Source organism: Hakea prostrata, chromosome 2, assembly GCF_041222555.1.
Source record: "Hakea prostrata isolate BN-2017 chromosome 2, UWA_Hpros_2, whole genome shotgun sequence".
Classification (NCBI taxonomy): domain Eukaryota; kingdom Viridiplantae; phylum Streptophyta; class Magnoliopsida; order Proteales; family Proteaceae; genus Hakea; species Hakea prostrata.
The window spans coordinates 2,963,347-2,979,709 of record NC_142601.1 but is presented as its reverse complement, the minus strand read 5'-3'; the positions used below and the strand labels follow the sequence as shown (position 1 = coordinate 2,979,709).

The 16,363-nt window shown below is 38.1% G+C and overlaps 1 protein-coding gene across 1 annotated transcript in view; it reads left to right on the top strand.

The window, feature by feature from the left end:
- Positions 1-16,363, top strand: part of LOC149023285 (DNA repair protein RAD51 homolog 2-like) — a 49,671-nt gene that overhangs the window by 22,875 nt on the left and 10,433 nt on the right. Inside the window, exons 8-10 of the mRNA XM_089143843.1 lie at positions 14,072-14,137; positions 14,246-14,337; positions 14,932-15,051. Of these exons, the coding sequence (XP_088999969.1) occupies positions 14,072-14,137; positions 14,246-14,337; positions 14,932-15,051 (278 nt within the window). The remainder of the gene's footprint in view (positions 1-14,071; positions 14,138-14,245; positions 14,338-14,931; positions 15,052-16,363) is intronic.

Genomic DNA, 16,363 nt, shown 5'->3' with positions numbered 1-16,363 from the left:
CATCTTTCAGTTCCCCTTTTGATTGGATTTATCAAATGCCTGTCTCAGGAAATGCGGCTAGAAGCCCCTTTGTTTACTTTATTTGAAGTTTAGCTTAATTCATTTGGCAAGTGGATCTGATCTATCTTCTTCATATGTGTGTGTGTATATATATATACACACACGTGTGAAGAAGATAGAGACACGATAATATACAATGTTCTTTTTAACAGTATAAGAGGAAGCCTAGCCAATTAGTATGTAAGAAGCCTGCCTTTAAGTTAAGGCTTGAGATTGCCCTTTTCATAACATTTGATTCTGCCTAGAACACCTAGCGACTATGGAATCCTCGAATAAGAAAGGTAGGTCTTTCGTACTTGAACTCATCTTCTTCTGCTTCAGTTGATCTTTCAGCAGATCTTTTTTAACTTCCTATCTGGGATTTTTACATGAATTCCTTTGCTTTGCCCCCTCTTTTGGATTATGCCCTATCTGCATTTCCTGGGAAAGCAGCCCTTTCTTGATGCTGTGGGCGAATCTTTTGATTTCCTGCCCCCTGGTTATCTCGGTTCATTTGCTTCTATTTATTTTATCTGCCTGCTTTTTCTTCATCCAATATGGTATACTTTTCTTTGGATTTAAATTGAGATGGTGAGTTGAGAGCCTTTCCCTAACCAAAAGCAAGGGGAAGGTCAGACTGCACGGCTTTTCAGATGCAAATGTGTGCCCCTTTGGCTGCTTCTCTGATTCCAAAAAAAAAAAAGACTAGCCGGAAACAGAAATGGGTCCTGTCGTTTTCTTTTTGGTTGAATATACAGGTCCTGTCTTTGTTTGTGTGCTAAGCCCAAAAGCCCTTATAGTTTGATTTTTATGCCATTATAGAATGCATGATTTTGGCTCACCCTTGCTTCTTTGGATGCCTCTCTTTCTTCAGCAGATTCTCCTTTTGCTATGGATGAAGATTTGGATACAGGACATCTGTCTATCATAAAAATGCTTGATTATGACCCCACTGGCAAAAAATGAGGCTAGAGTTATGAGTCTTCTCTTGAAGATCAGTCTAGCTGTATGAAATCCTTGTTTACGATCTTTACATCCAGAGTGTACCAGAGTGAGCACTAAATGTGTTGATTGAGTTCTATTAGGAGTTCAATTCTAGGAGTTTTAGTTCATGTAGTTTTCTATTTTTTGTTACCCAAGTAAGGGTATTTATGTAATAGTCTTCTTTCCACTTAATTATAAATAGAGGGCTTGGGATCACATTGATCCATTCAAGCCATTCTACCACAATCAATTTTTCTCAACATGGCATCAAAGCCAAAAATCAATTAGGGAAGAAACAAAAGAAGAACAAAAAGGAAAGAAGGGGAAAAGAAGAACATCTCGCCGATCTCTTGACGAAGACCTACATCCACCACCACTGCAATACATCTCTCTCTCTCTCTCTCTCTCTCTCTCTCTCTCTCTCTCTCTCTCTCTCTCTACATCTCACCTCTCTCTCTCTCTCTCTCTCTCTCTCTCTCTCTCTCTCTCTCTCTCTCTCTCTCATTGATGAAGACCACTGCCGCTGCAACCCAACATCTCTACAACTACTCTAAAATCTATTGCCGGCTGCCTGTAGATAGCCAACCGAACCACCATCGCCTCCTCCATCATCTCCTTATCACCATAGTTGTCACGGCGACGAGGCGATGCAAGGCGGTTTAGGCTAATTAAGGCGATGAGTCGACGAGGCGCCCTCCGAGGCGCTTTTGAGGCGGTTGAGGCGTTTTAAGTGAAATTTTTAGTGTACATCTCATTCACTCTATATCTATCATATCTTATATAATAAAAAAACTAATATCAGACTACCTCAAGTCATCCAACATACTACAAACCACACATAATAGGTCCTAAATAAAAAGTCGCAAGAAAAAAGGAAGAGAAGAAGTTGCTTGTCATTGACCACGCTTGGTCGGAGTGTCACTGCGGGAATGGAAGAGAAGAAGAGAGGAAGAGAGAAAGAGATTAGGGATTAGAGTAAGAGTGAGAGTGTGAGACTTGAGTCAAGAACTTAATCTCTTTCAATTTTGTTTGTTTTTATTTTTATTTTAACATTTGATCACATGTAGCGTCATTATACATATGCATATAGGTTTAAACAATAGATACTTTACAATCGGAATCTAATAAGTATTTCAATATATGCCTTCAATTAGGCATCTTTCTCGTGATTTAAAAAAGAAAGAAAAAAAAGCGGACGCCTTATTGCCTAAAAATAAGGCGACGCCAATTTAAGGCGCTCCAAAGGAGCCCAGAGGCCGAGGCGACGATTAAGCGGGCGACACCTTGACAACTATGCTTATCACTAGACTATCACTGCCTGAAAACCAACCAGAACCACCACTTGCCTGCAGAAAGCCAACCAGAACCTCCATCGCCTTCTCCATCATCTCCTTATCGCTAGAACCACCACCCGAAGGAAAAAGAACGCAGTCGAAGGAGGAAGAGAGGTGTTTTTATAAACCTAGACCTGACCGATTGAATCATGCGTCCTATGAAGATTTTTTTTTTTTGGGCCTTATAAGCCCCTCTTTTAACCTATAGTAACACATTGGCCCTTCAGTTTCTATTTTTTGCATTCTACCTTACCACTCAAAAAAAAAGAAGAAAAAAAAAAAAAAAAAGAAGGGCTGATGATGTCACGTACCCTATGAACCCTTAGAATCCTATTACTCCCTAGATTTGTTTGGGTGGTCCAACTATTCCATTCTGCAACGTTTCAGTTGTTTTGAAAGGGTGAAGACTGAAGAACTGCTGACAGTATTTTGACATGGCAACCACTGGTGGTAATGCTGCTCCCACTGGTTCTGAACATTACCCCACTTTTCCTTCTCTTTCAGTAAGATTTGATAGAACAAATTATTTGATATGGTCTTGATTTGCATACCTCATTATTGTTGGAAGAGGACTTGTTGGACACACTATAGGCACCTCTATCAAACCTACCACCACATGTGTTTCTCAAGATAAATGGATCTTGAATTGACTCCCTTATCATGTCTCCTTTTGAATTTCATGCATCCAAATATTGTCCTTAGATACGTATTACTCAATATTGCAACCCAAATCTAGAAGGCTACTACAGAAACATATGGACAATTGGGGGATATGCACAGGTTTATGAGCTACAGAAGAAGCTTCATGAAACTACCCAAAGCCCAGTATTATGCTAAATTGCAATCTCTTTGGCTGGAGTTGGATCATTATGGGAATTATCGCCTCACTAATTCAGATGATATGGCTACTTATAGGAAGCATGTTGATAAGATTTGGGTATATGACTTTTTGGTTGGCTTGAATGTGGAATATGATTAGTTCAGGACACAAGTATTGAGTTGTTCTCCCTTCACCACACTAGAGCAGTCTTATGCCCTTGTTCAATGTGAGAAAAGTTGTCGGTTAACCATGTTTCATGCTCCCATTGTGGAGAAATCAACCCTACAATCTGTTAGCACCAAATTTGATTCGACCAAGGAAATTGTCAAGTGTGAACACTGTCACAAACCATTCATACCAAGGCCAATTGTTGGAAGCTCCATGAGAAGCCTACTAATTGTGAACACAAAAGGGCACAAAGAAGGGGAAAATCGAAGGCTAACCTTTCTAAGACTATTCCTATAACATCCTCTGTAGACATTGGTTTTTCACAGGAGGAATTAACTACTCTGCGACATATTTTGCAGTCTTCTATTATTAGTGTAGCCTCTACCACTACTTCCTTTATTGCCCATACCACCTCCTACCTTGCTACTTCTAGTAAAATTTTTACAGGCTTCTATATTTTGTAGGTTTCTACTCATTAGATCATTGATACAATCGCTACAGATCATATGAAAAGTTCATCCTCCTTTTTCTTACATTATTCTCCGACTTCAGGAAAAGATAAAAGTTCGAATTGTTGATGGCTCTTATTTTGCTAGAAAAGGGACCATTCAGCATTCTCCATCATTTTCTTTGTCTAAAGTTTTGCATGTATTTCCTTCTCTACTAATTTACTTTCTATCAGTAGTCTTACCCATGACTTAAATTGTAAAGTGACATTTTTTCCATCCTACTGTGTCTTCCAAAATCTGGTAACGAGGAAGTAGATTGGACATGGTAAACTAGACAATGGACTTTATTTGTTGGAGCCAATTGGAGGATCTACTTTTGCTTTGGCTGCATCTTCTTATTAGGTCCATTCGGTAATGTCAGACATTCATCAATGACATCGTAGGCTCGGTCACCCCCTCTAGGAACTCTTAAGAAAGTATTTCCTGATTTAGTTTGTTTTGTAATAATGAAGATTTTTTTCTGAAGCCTGCATTTTTGTGAAGCAGACTTGTTCTAGTTATTTACCTTCTCTTCATAATAGAAACTTATTTCTTTTGTGTTAATTCATATTGATGTCTGGGGACCATGTTGATGTGTGTCTATTATTGTTGGCCATAGATACTTTGTTACTTTTATTGATTGTCACTCTCATTCTACGTGGATTTATCCTTTAAAACGAAAAAAATGAGGTTTTCTGATGTTTTTGTGATTTTCATCATATAACTAAAACTTAGTTCAATGTCACTGTGAAGATCCTTCTTAGTGACAATGGCACGGAGTATATTAATGGTGAATTTCAGAAATATCTTTCTAATGTTGGCATAATACACCAAACTAATTGTGTTGATATGGTTGCTAGAATGGGGTTGCTGAAAGGAAGAACCGGCATCTATTAGAGATAGCTCGTTCTATTATGATTGCTATAAGTGTCCTTGACGAATACTGAAGTGATGCCATACTCATTGCCTCTTACCTTTTGAATAGGACGCCTAGTAGGATACTTGATTTTAAATGTCCTAATGAAATTCTCCGAGGAGACTTTTCCTTTTTTATTCCCCTAAAGGTTTTTTGTTGTGTGTGTTATGCTAGAATCACAACCCACCAAAGTAAGCTAGCTCCCCAGCCTACGTTGCATATTTCTAGGGTATTCTACTACTCAAAAAGGGTACAAATGTTATCATCCTTCTTCCAGAAAAACTATTATGTCTATGGATGTAATTTTTAATGAATCTTACCCTTACTATACACCTCTCCAAGGGGAGAGTTCTAGAGGAGAGGTGTTCTTTCCAACTCTGGACCTTCATACCACACACATAAACTCCACACACCTCCACAACACAACTTAAGAGCTCAGGAAGAGTTTGACCTGGGTAGACTTCGGCCAGTTACCAAAGGATTTTAATTCTCCCCCTCCGTTTTTTGAACCATGTGAAGAACTTGGTCAGGGGGAGACCACTCCTATGAGGCACACTATTGAGGTCTTTCAAAACAAGTTTGATTAGAATAAGGAGATGCAAACTTATCAAAAGAAGAATTACAATTGGCCAAAGCAGGTGAAGAAAGATGACATGTTACCACTTCAATCTCTTGCTCCATAATCATATTCTACTATTCCCCCTGAGGTATCTTCTTCTGAGATTCCTATTGCTATTATAAAAGTAGTTAGATCTTGTACTTAGCAACCCATAACGAAGTATGTTCTTGTGTTGAAACTCTTTGTCTGACTCTCACCACGCTTTTATATCCTCTCTATCATTTGTTTATGTTCTTAGAAGTTGGTAGGAAGCCTATGCTGATAAGAGATGGAAGGTAGCTATGGTAGAGGAAATATAGGCAATGAAGAAAAATGATATTTAGGAGCTGGTTACACTTCCTCCAGGAAAAAAACCCATGGCTGTAAATGGGTGTTTGTAGTTAAACAGAATATTGATGGATCGATCAACAGGTTGAAGGCTAAACTAGTTCCAAATGGGTTTATCCAAACCTATGGGATTGAGTATCAAAAGAGTTTTGCCCCTGTTGTGAAACTAAACACTATCAGAGTTATGTTATATATGATTGTGATCAAAGATTGGAACCTGCACCAACTAGATGTAAAGAATGCCTTTTTGCATGGAGAGTTTGAGGAGGAAGTCTATATAGAGACCCCACATGGTTTTTTTTTATGACAATACTGCAGGAAAAGTTTGTCAGTTGAAGAAGTCAATTTATAGGTTGAAACAGTCTCCCAGATGCTAGTTTGGACGCCTCCAAAAGGCAGTGACCAATAAAAAAAGTAATGTTGGTTACACATTGTTTGTCAAGAAGTCAGTTAGCAATATCACACTTCTTATTTATGTGGATGATATTGTCATCATAGGGAATAATGGTGAGGAAATACAAAGATTGAAGGACTTTCTTAGCAAAGAGTTTGAGATTGAAGATCTATGGAAGTTACAGTACTTCTTAGAAATTGAGGTGGCTCGATTAAAAAAGGGTATATACCTATCCCAGAGGAAGTATGTTCTAAATTTATTATTAGAAGTGGGAATGTTATGGTGTAAAGCAGTTGATACCCCTATTGAGGTTGGATCTAAACTTAAAGAGAAAGAGGGAGAGGACAAAAGAAGATATCAAAGACTGGTAGGGAAGCTTATTTGCTTATCCTACACTAGGCCAGACATTACTTATGTCGTAGGAATAGTAAGCCAGCTCATGCATGATCCATGTTCAACCCATGTGAAGGTTGTTACTAGAATAATGTAGTACTTGAAGGGAACTCCTGGAAAAGGAATACTTTGTCACCCACTGATAATCTAAGGGTAGAAGCTTACACTGATGTAGATTGGGCTGGGTCTCTTGACAGGAAGTCAATTTTATGTTACTGTACCTTTGTTGGAGGTAATCTAATTACTTGGAGGAGTAAGAAACAGAATGTGGTAGCTTTATCTAGTATAGAAGCTAAATATAGAGCTATGGTTCATGGAGTTTGTGAGCTACTATGGTTGAAAGAGCTGCTAAAAGATATTCGAGTCCAAGTCCCAAACCCTATAATGCTATATTGTGACAATTAGGCTGCCATTAGTATTGGCAAATGCCGATAATCCTGTGCAACATAATCGAACTAAGCACATTGAAATTGACAGGTTTTTTGTCAAAGGAAAGCTTGAACAAGGGATCATATGCTTGCCTTTTGTGAGGTCCGGAGACCAAGTGTCAAATATTTTCACTAAGGGTTTGAAGGAAGGAGATTTCCTTCCTATTGTAGCCAAGTTGTGCATGACTAATATCTATGCCTTAACTTGAGGGGGGAGTGTTAGTTGAGTTCTATTATGAGTTCAATTCTAAGAGTTTAGTTCATGTAGTTTTCTATTTTTGTTACTTAAGTAAGGGTATTTATGTAATAGTCTTCTTTCCTCTTTATTATAAATAGAGGGCTTATGATCACACTGATCCATTCAAGCCATTCTACCACAATCGATTTTTCTCAACAAAATGAAAGGATTTAATCCACATTTTATGATTGTGGACGTTCATTCACATGCGAATTGCATCTTATTTAAGTGTTGTGCAATTCTGTTGTTCGCCTTCATATTGAAACCTACCTGGACTAGATCTTCCCACTCTCCCTTAAAGATGGATTGACGGGTTTCAAAGGAGATTGGCTTTCTCCTTACCTAGAGGCTTCCTAGCGCGCAGGAGTACGCTGAAATTTTCGCTAAGACAATGGAAGGCAACGTATGTACAGTCAAGGAGAGCTAGGGGGGTCTCCCTACTTCCTACTGGACAAGGAAATTCTTGCCCTGATTCTTATCAGATGGCTCGTGGGCAAAGCTGAATCAAGTCCATTCTCTCTATCCCGATATTACACGAGCTTAGGTTTCCGAATGCCTTACATAGGCAGAGGATCAGTCTGCAAGGAAGGCCTACTTATTTTATCCATGGGTTCATTTGCTTAAGACGGCTGTGCAGGTTTCTCGCAAGGGATGCAATCAGTATCACCTCTAAAGTTTTTTAGATGTTCCTTTCCCTGATTGGTTTTGTGTCAAGTGAATAGCAGAACTTCTTCCTATCAGGCAGAGCTTTGCCAAGTGTTCAATCTTTAGGTTGGTACTTATATGGAGTGAGAGGCAATTCACTCAGTAACCTACCAGACAGATAGAACAGACAGATGCATGAAGGAAATGGCGGGGAAAGTCTTGCACAGGTGTATGGTCACCGTTAGACCGCTTGGACTTCCTTTTTGGGAACTCCTTTGCTCAAGACTCCTAACAATTGCTAACTCTTCTCAAAGAGGAGTCATGTCGGCTAATAAGAAAAAAGAAAGAACAAGACAACCAAGGGCAAAGAATTGCGAGAAAAGGTTTGTGCGGACTGCAAGTACTGCAAGAAGAGAAAGAAAACATTTTTGTGCAGCTTTCACTTCTCCCATGAATACTTGCCGCATTCCAGGTCCACACAGCTACCTAATTGATCAATACGATCATCTAGTTATGATTAGTACGATTAGGTCAAGGTTGGGGGGGGGGGGGTGCACTTATTTATTCATGCGAGAGAGCTGTACCTATCAGCAATACTATTAGTGTGAAGACTTCCGTGGCATGAGGCGCTCACGTTTGCTAATCTTCCCCCTCAGATTTTCCTTTCTTTGCTCTACTCTTTCTTCTCCTTCTAAAACCATGTGTCTTATCAAGTGGGGGACACCTCTGAAAGCCAATGGGGCTCACATCCGCAGTGGAATTGAATCCAAGCAAAGAAAGCGTGGAAGACTTAAGCCATGCGACCTACCGGTCTCCTCATTTTGTTTTTGTTGCTCAAGCGGCTAAAGGTGAAAGCTTTCTTGCTAATGAGCTCTCTGAACTTGACTCCAGCTGGAGCCTCACTTCTAATGGAACTTATCATCTCCTTAAATTTATTATCTTGTGGGAATCACCATATTGCCCATCCCAACTTCCAATTGTTTGAGCTGTTGCTTGATAGAGCTCCGTTTCCACTAGAATGATGACTATGGAAGTATGATGGTATGCTATGTACCTAATAGGGCCCACTTGGTATGTGGGCACTAGATTGGTCCAGCTTAGTATAGGATAGGTTAAAGGGCTTGATTTAACATGTTCCATCAACTTCAGAGCTTTTAGGACATTGGTCAAATGCCTAACAATTATTTACTGAAGTTGTTGATGATTATCTCTTGGGTGAAGTTCTCTTTCAATGTTATCTGGTGATTGTTCTTGTTCCTTATGCTCAAGCTTGATCTGGTTGTTAGTATCTGAATTGTTATTACAATACAACTTAAGCCCCCACTTGGGGGGGGGGGGTGTCAAATGTTATTGATTAAGGGCTTAAAGCACTGTTCACATGAATGGTAACTCATGGACAATAATTTTGTTCTTTGTGTTATATTTCCTTTTTCCACTTTTAGCAGTTTCTACTTTTATGTTCCTTGCTTTTTTGAAGGTTTCTACTACTGTTTTCTGACTCCCCACGGGCACACTTTTTCAATATGAATTGTGGGAGGGAGAGCTGCAAATGAGCTGTGCCTCTCTAGTTCGTAACTGCTATTTGTCACAGTAACCTTACCCAGATCTTATTTCTAACAATTTGGTCACTTTGGTGACTTATCTGCATCATTGATTCAGTCCCTCACTTTATATTTACCAGATCAAGATGCAAAAAGAAAAATTCTGAAGATGGAAGCCTGAAAGGAATGCCTCCCTGCCGTGTATCACGTTTTCTTACAACTATGCTTTGTATTGGATTGGTTAACAATGTCAAGAAAAGCAATGGCATGATTTCGGTTTGTCAATGTTTGGTGAATAAAGCCTCTAGGAAGACAGCAAAAATATTATCTATTGCAGTCAATCTTGTGATTTTAGAATAATTTCATATCAAAATCCCCAAGGACTACTCTGAAGAAGTAATATTGACTATGGCAATTGTTGGATTCTATTAGGAGTCTAATAAGAGTTTGTATAGGAGTTAAATTAGAGTTTGCATTCATGTAAACTTCTATTCCTTGTAATAGTCTACTTTCCACTTTATTATAAATTGATGTACCCATGTGGTACATAAACATTGTAGACCCATGGTGCGCTCTTAAGTCTTAAACAAATACAGTTGGATTCTATTAAGAGTCTAATAAGAGTTTTTATTGGAGTTAAATTAGAGTTTGCATTCATGTAAACTTCTATTCCTTGTAATAGTCTACTTTCCATTTTATTATAAATAAAGGGCTTGAGATCATGGATCAATAAGCCATTCTACTACAATCATTCCTTTCAACATGGTATCAGAGCCTAAATTCGATTAGGATCTTTTTCTTCTCTTTCCTTTTTTTTTTTTTTTTTTTCTCTGCACTATCTTTTTTCGTCTTCATTACTGCTGCAAATTCGATTGGGTTTTTTTTTTTTTCCCTTCTCGTTCTTCACGCACTATCTTTTCTGTTTCAAGAAAACCACAAGAAGAAAAAAATATCGAAGAAGAGAAGAACCATCACTGCTGGTTCTAACCCATCGACCTTCTTTTCTTTCTTCTTTTCTGGCAGTTCCGTCCTTTTTTCTCTCTTTGTTCTTTGTTCCGCTGCACTACATAGGTTCGATTAGGGAAGGCCAAGAAAAAAAAAAAAAAAAGGGGAAAGAAGAAGAACAAGAACCGATTCACGGACTGCTTCCTACTGTTTCGCTGCTGCTTGCTACTTCTTTTGATTAGAAGAGAAATCACATCGCACACTGTTGAAGCTCCTAATTTTTTCAATACCATTGCCTCTGCCATCGAACCAGGTAAGTCTTCAATTTTTTCAGGTGTGAGCGTGTGAGGAAGAAGATATCGTTGGTTATTTTATTTGGTTGGTTTTTTGGGTTCAACCTCTGGTTCGGGTTTTTAGCTTGGTTTGGTTCAGTTCTTGGTTCATTATCCAAAATAGACAAACCATATTTTTCCTTTTTTGTCTCCGGTTCTATTAGCCAAAAACCAGTAGACCAGACCAGATTTTTTTTCTCTAGTTAAGCGACCAAGCGCAAAAAAAAAAAAAAAGAAGGAGAAAAATTACGAGTTGTTTGGCTATTGCATTCCCGCAACGTTTCGTTACTTGAAAGGGTGAAGGCGAAGAACTATGGGATAATTTTGTCAACATGACAACTATTGATGATACTCATGCCTCCCCACTGGATCCGAATATTTTTCCACTTTTCATTCTCTTTCGGGAAGATTTGACGGCACAAATTACTTGATCCGGTCTCGATCTGCTCCCGACTATTGTATTGAAGAGGACTAGTTGGATACATTATGGGCACTACTATCAAACCCACTACCGCGGTGTTTACTTTGAGATAAATGGATATCAAACGACTCTCTTATTATGTCATTCCTTTTGAATTTCATGCATCCAAATATTGTCCGGGTTACCTATTACTTAAATCTGCAGCCCCAAATCGGAAGGCTACTCTTGAAACATATGGACAATTTGGGAATGATGCACAGGTTTATGAGCTACGAAAGAAGCTTCATGAGACTACCCAAAAGGAACTAACTGTGGCCCACTATTATGCTGAGTTGCGATCTCTTTGGCAAGAGTTGGATCATTATGGGGATTATCAACCCACTAATCCAGGATGATGTGGCGACATATAAGAAGTACATTGATAAGATTCGAGTATATGACTTCTTCGGCGGGGTTTGAACGTGGAGTACGATCGGATCGAGTGCAAGTCTTAAGTCATTCTCCCTTTCTGCACTTTAGCAGTCTTATGCTCTTGTTCGGTGTGAGGAAAGTCGTCGATTAGTCATGCTTCATACTCCTATTATGGAGAAATCAGTTTTACAGTCTATTCGCACTAAATTTGATCCGGCTAAGGAGATTGTCAAGTGTGAGCACTGTCACAAACCATATCATACCAAGGAAAATTGCTGGAAACTGCATGGGAAGCCTGCTGAGTTTGAGCAAAAAGGAGCACAAAGACAGGGAAAACCAAAGACTAATCTTTCTGAGACAGTTTCCACCACACCCTCTGCGGACGTTGGTTTTTCACGGGGAGGAGTTCGCTACTCTGCGACGTATCTGCGTCTTCTCTGCCGCGGTACAGCCTCGACCATTGCTTCCTCTACTACCCCTACCAACTCCTACCTAGCTACTTCAGGATCTGGGGAAGGAGATTGGTCGTGGTAAATGGACTTTATTTGCTCAAGCCGATTGGAGGATCTACTTCTGCTTTGACTACATCTTCTAATCCGGTCCATTCGGTAATATCAGACCTTCATTAGAGGCACCGTAGGCTCGGTCAACCCCCTTTCAAATTTTGTCATTTTCTCTAGATTTGTTTTCCTGATACTTTTATCTTACCATTACAATTTCTTCCTTTCCAAGTTTCCCCATTGGAATTTCCTTTGTTATTATCTTCCCACGTGTAACGCTACGGGTGGGGGAGATTGAAGATGTCTACAATTCAAAGCCTTTCATGTAGACTTCCTTATGTAGAATTTGATCTTTGTTACCTTTGAAAGTTTGTCCCTTACCTTCGCAATCTTCCACTTTGGAGATCTAACATTGCTATAGAGCTATCTTTTTGACTGTGCAGAATTTGATCTCTGTTAACCCTGGAGATTTGCCCCTTAACTTGACATCTTCCCTTCGGAGATCTAACCTTGCAAAAGACTTGTCGTTTGACCTTTGCAGAACTTGATCTCTATTACCTTTGGAGATTGTCACTTATCTTGACAAATTTTCCCCTACCTTTGGAGATTGTCCCTTGGCAAACTTTCCCTTTAAAGATCTAACATTGCTACAAATAATCAAAATTTTCACTTTGGCTGTTTTACCCTAGCTATTGTTACCCCAAAAATATATTTTCCCTCAGATTTGTGCAGAAATTTAGTCTTCTCAACATTTGAAGATTCTACTTTTTTACTTGGGCGTTCTTCCTTGGAGACATAAAGTTGCAGTAAAGATGAGGACAAATCAAATGGAAGTCTATAAGGCAGACGTAATCTATAAATTTGAAGATCAAATTGCAGATGTTTACACGACCGGATGTTTTATACTTTTTTGGTCAAGTTGGACATGTGTGATATCCATGCCTGAACTTGAGGGGGAGTGTTGGATTCTATTAGGAGTCTAATAAGAGTTTGTATAGGAGTTAAATTAGAGTTTGCATTCATGTAAACTTCTATTCCTTGTAATAGTCTACTTTCCACTTTATTATAAATTGATGTACCCATGTGGTACATAAACATTGTAGACCCATGGTGCGCTCTTAAGTCTTAACAAATACTGTTGGATTCTATTAGGAGTCTAATAAGAGTTTGTATAGGAGTTAAATTAGAGTTTGCATTCATGTAAACTTCTATTCCTTGTAATAGTCTACTTTCCACTTTATTATAAATAAAGGGCTTGAGATCATGGATCAATAAGCCATTCTACTACAATCGTTTCTTTCAACAGCAATAGTTTTCAACCTCAAAGTTTTACCTTCACGATCATAGAGTATAAAATTCTCTGGTTTAAACATTCTTTAATGAAAATTTCAGCTTACTCTCTCACTAGGTGCGCATAAAAGAATATTATGTATAGCAAATGAAGCAATCATGTTTACTCTATATATAGAAGGCTTACCTAGTGCACGAGGCTTTTGCCATTATGGGGTCTGGAGAGGGTCATAACAGAAACAGCCTAACCCGCTTGACAGAGAGGCTGTTTCCTGATTCAATGGAGCAACCTTTCTGTTCCAACAAGGTCTGCCCTCTCAGGTTACCCCACATATGTTGTCTGACGTGAAGATTCCGAGAAAAATACAGCATTGTGTTTTCCAACTAAAAATAATCAAAATATTTACTCGCAAATTTGATTGCATCTGTCTCTGTTGAATTTGATTCTGATTATGGCCTGAAATCCTGGAGTAAGAGGAAGATAGATTTTAGCATAGTAGTCAGTTTTTTTTTTTTTTTTTATTTTTTTTTTTTAATTTTTTATGAGAGGTTGTATTTCCCACCCCTTTTTTCCGTGGGGGTGGGGGGTGGGGATGGTCTATCTAAGGTGGTTGTGCTGCAATTTTACATAGCTAAACACCATTTAGCATTTATTTGTGCAACAAAATTCTGTTATTGTATCAACAAATGTTTCTGTCAAAATGTTGTGTTTGGCTTCTTAGTATCATGCTTCTTATACCATTGTCACTGGCAATGTATGAAAACAGGGATATATAATACATTTTACTCCTCCTCGTCATGTTATTCAAGGAATGATGCATCTTAATATTATGATCAGGGAAAATGAGAGGGACTTTGGAGCATCCAGACAACATTCATTGGGTTGGCACATTTCTTCTATCAAGTAAGAAACATTATGAGGACCTTTTGATTATTTCTTGTAACCTTTTTACCTTAATGACTGCCTTTTTCATTTTGATTGTAACTTCTTTTTTTTAAATTACATTTCTAGGTCACTTGCAGAGTTTTCACGAATTCCTGTTGTGGTGACCAACCAAGTGAGAACTCGAAGTAGTGATGGATCTCACCAGTACCCCTTCCAAGGTTTAATACTGTTGGACTTTGCAGATTTTAGAGCAGTCCTTTTGTGGATAGGCATATTTAATCACAAATAAAATGTATCATGCTAATTATTATGGATATCTTTGCACAATAATCCTCGTGGAGAAGAAACAAATTTTAATTGATTTGAGTATAAATAACTGTATTGTATTGATCGGGTCGTAAGTTTTCCATTTTTATGCGTTATAGAAACCTATAGACATTGAGAAAAATATTTAAATTGTCAATAAAAAATTTGTGAACTAAAGGATGAATAAAAGTTTGCAATTTAGAAGGTGCCCTTAAATTGCCCAATCAATTTCAATTGAAGTTAGGGGATCCCTTATTAATTGCCTCTGTTGTCACATTATGGTGCTTCAAATCATTGAAGAGACACATTTAGGAACAATAGGATGACGGCAAAATTTTCAGAAAAAATACTCGTAGTCTTTTTTTTTATTTCAATTTTGGAGATCTCTTCCAAAAATCTTCATCCACTAGAGTTCATTATCCAGTGAAGAACCAGTATGAGAATTGAATTGCAGATATTACTGTTACTAATAAAAAACTATCTCTAACATGTCTCTTCTTCTGCAGCTCAAAACAAAGAAGAGAGTATGAAAGACCATGGAAGAGTTGAGTCTCATCTTGTTGCTGCTTTAGGAATCTTCTGGTCTCATGCTGTGACCATTCGTCTTGTCCTTGAGGCTAATTTAGGTTGGAATTTAACTTCTTATTTGTATGTGGGTTTACCATTTTATTGTACTTGAAACCAAATATAATAGGGTACTATCACTGTACATCCTTGAGAAACTACATAGTCGCTTTGTATTGTCTGATGTGTGCTTCAAACGTTGTCAGTACTATATGGAGTTGCATGACATTAAACTTTGGTTCACTTGGGATAAAAATAATAAAAGTGGAGTGTGTATAATAGTGGATATAGATTTATAGAACGATCTGGTGGATGTTAAAAGATTAAGCCACATGGTTAATTTATAAAGCTTGTGATGGAGAAAGCAATCATAAATGTAACCTCAAATAGGATTGGATGAAGTAGTGAGTTATGATTTGGGAACAAATGGATGGATTAGTTAAAGGAATTTGTCAAAGAGAAATTATTATTATAGGGGGTGATCAAAATGTACATATTGGGAAAGATCAAAGAGGCTATGAAAGTGTATATGGAGAATATGGCTTTCAATAGAGGAATGAGGAAGGGATCTCAGTTTTGGACTTTGTTGTTGCTTTCATATTGTCTATCATAAATACTTAAAAGAGAGAGAAGCATTTGATTACCTTTATGCATAGAAGCCAAATCGATTTATTCCTAACTAGAAGGTTTAATAGATTGTTGTGTACAGATTGCGAAGTCATATAAGGGGAAAACTTAACCGCCCAACATAGACTACTAGTCTTCTATGTCGTCTGTCTTGCTCCATAAACTCATAAAAGGTGTAAGGTTATCTACCCTAGGATAAGGTGGTGGAGCTTAAAAAGAGATCAAATGAAGTATTTCACTAATGAAGTAGTCAAATAAGGAAAGTGGGAATTTCAAGAGGCCATTAATATGATGTGGAATGAGATGGCTGTGTATATTAGTAAGGTGGATAAAGATGTCATTGGTGAATTGAAAGGAAAAAACACCATTCCTATATAGACTTGGTGGTGGGATGGTAAGGTTCAAGACTTCAAGTGGTCAGTAAGAATAAGAAAGCTAGTTATCAAATATGGCGAAGGACCTACTGACCTAGAAAGGTATAAGTTGGCTAGAAAAGAAGCTAAGAAATTATAGGAAAAGCAAGGGAGAAAAAATATAAAAATCTACTTAATAAGCTACGGATAAAGGAAGGGGGGGGGGAAACTATTTATAAGATAGCTGAAATAAGAGACAATAAGAGTAGAGATCTCCACAATGTTAAATGTATTAGAAGTGAAGATGCTAAAATGCTAGTACGTGATGAGGGGCTGGGAAGTTATTCTCCAACTTACTAAAGGATCTTAGGAGTTGGTAACCCGTTCCCTGTCT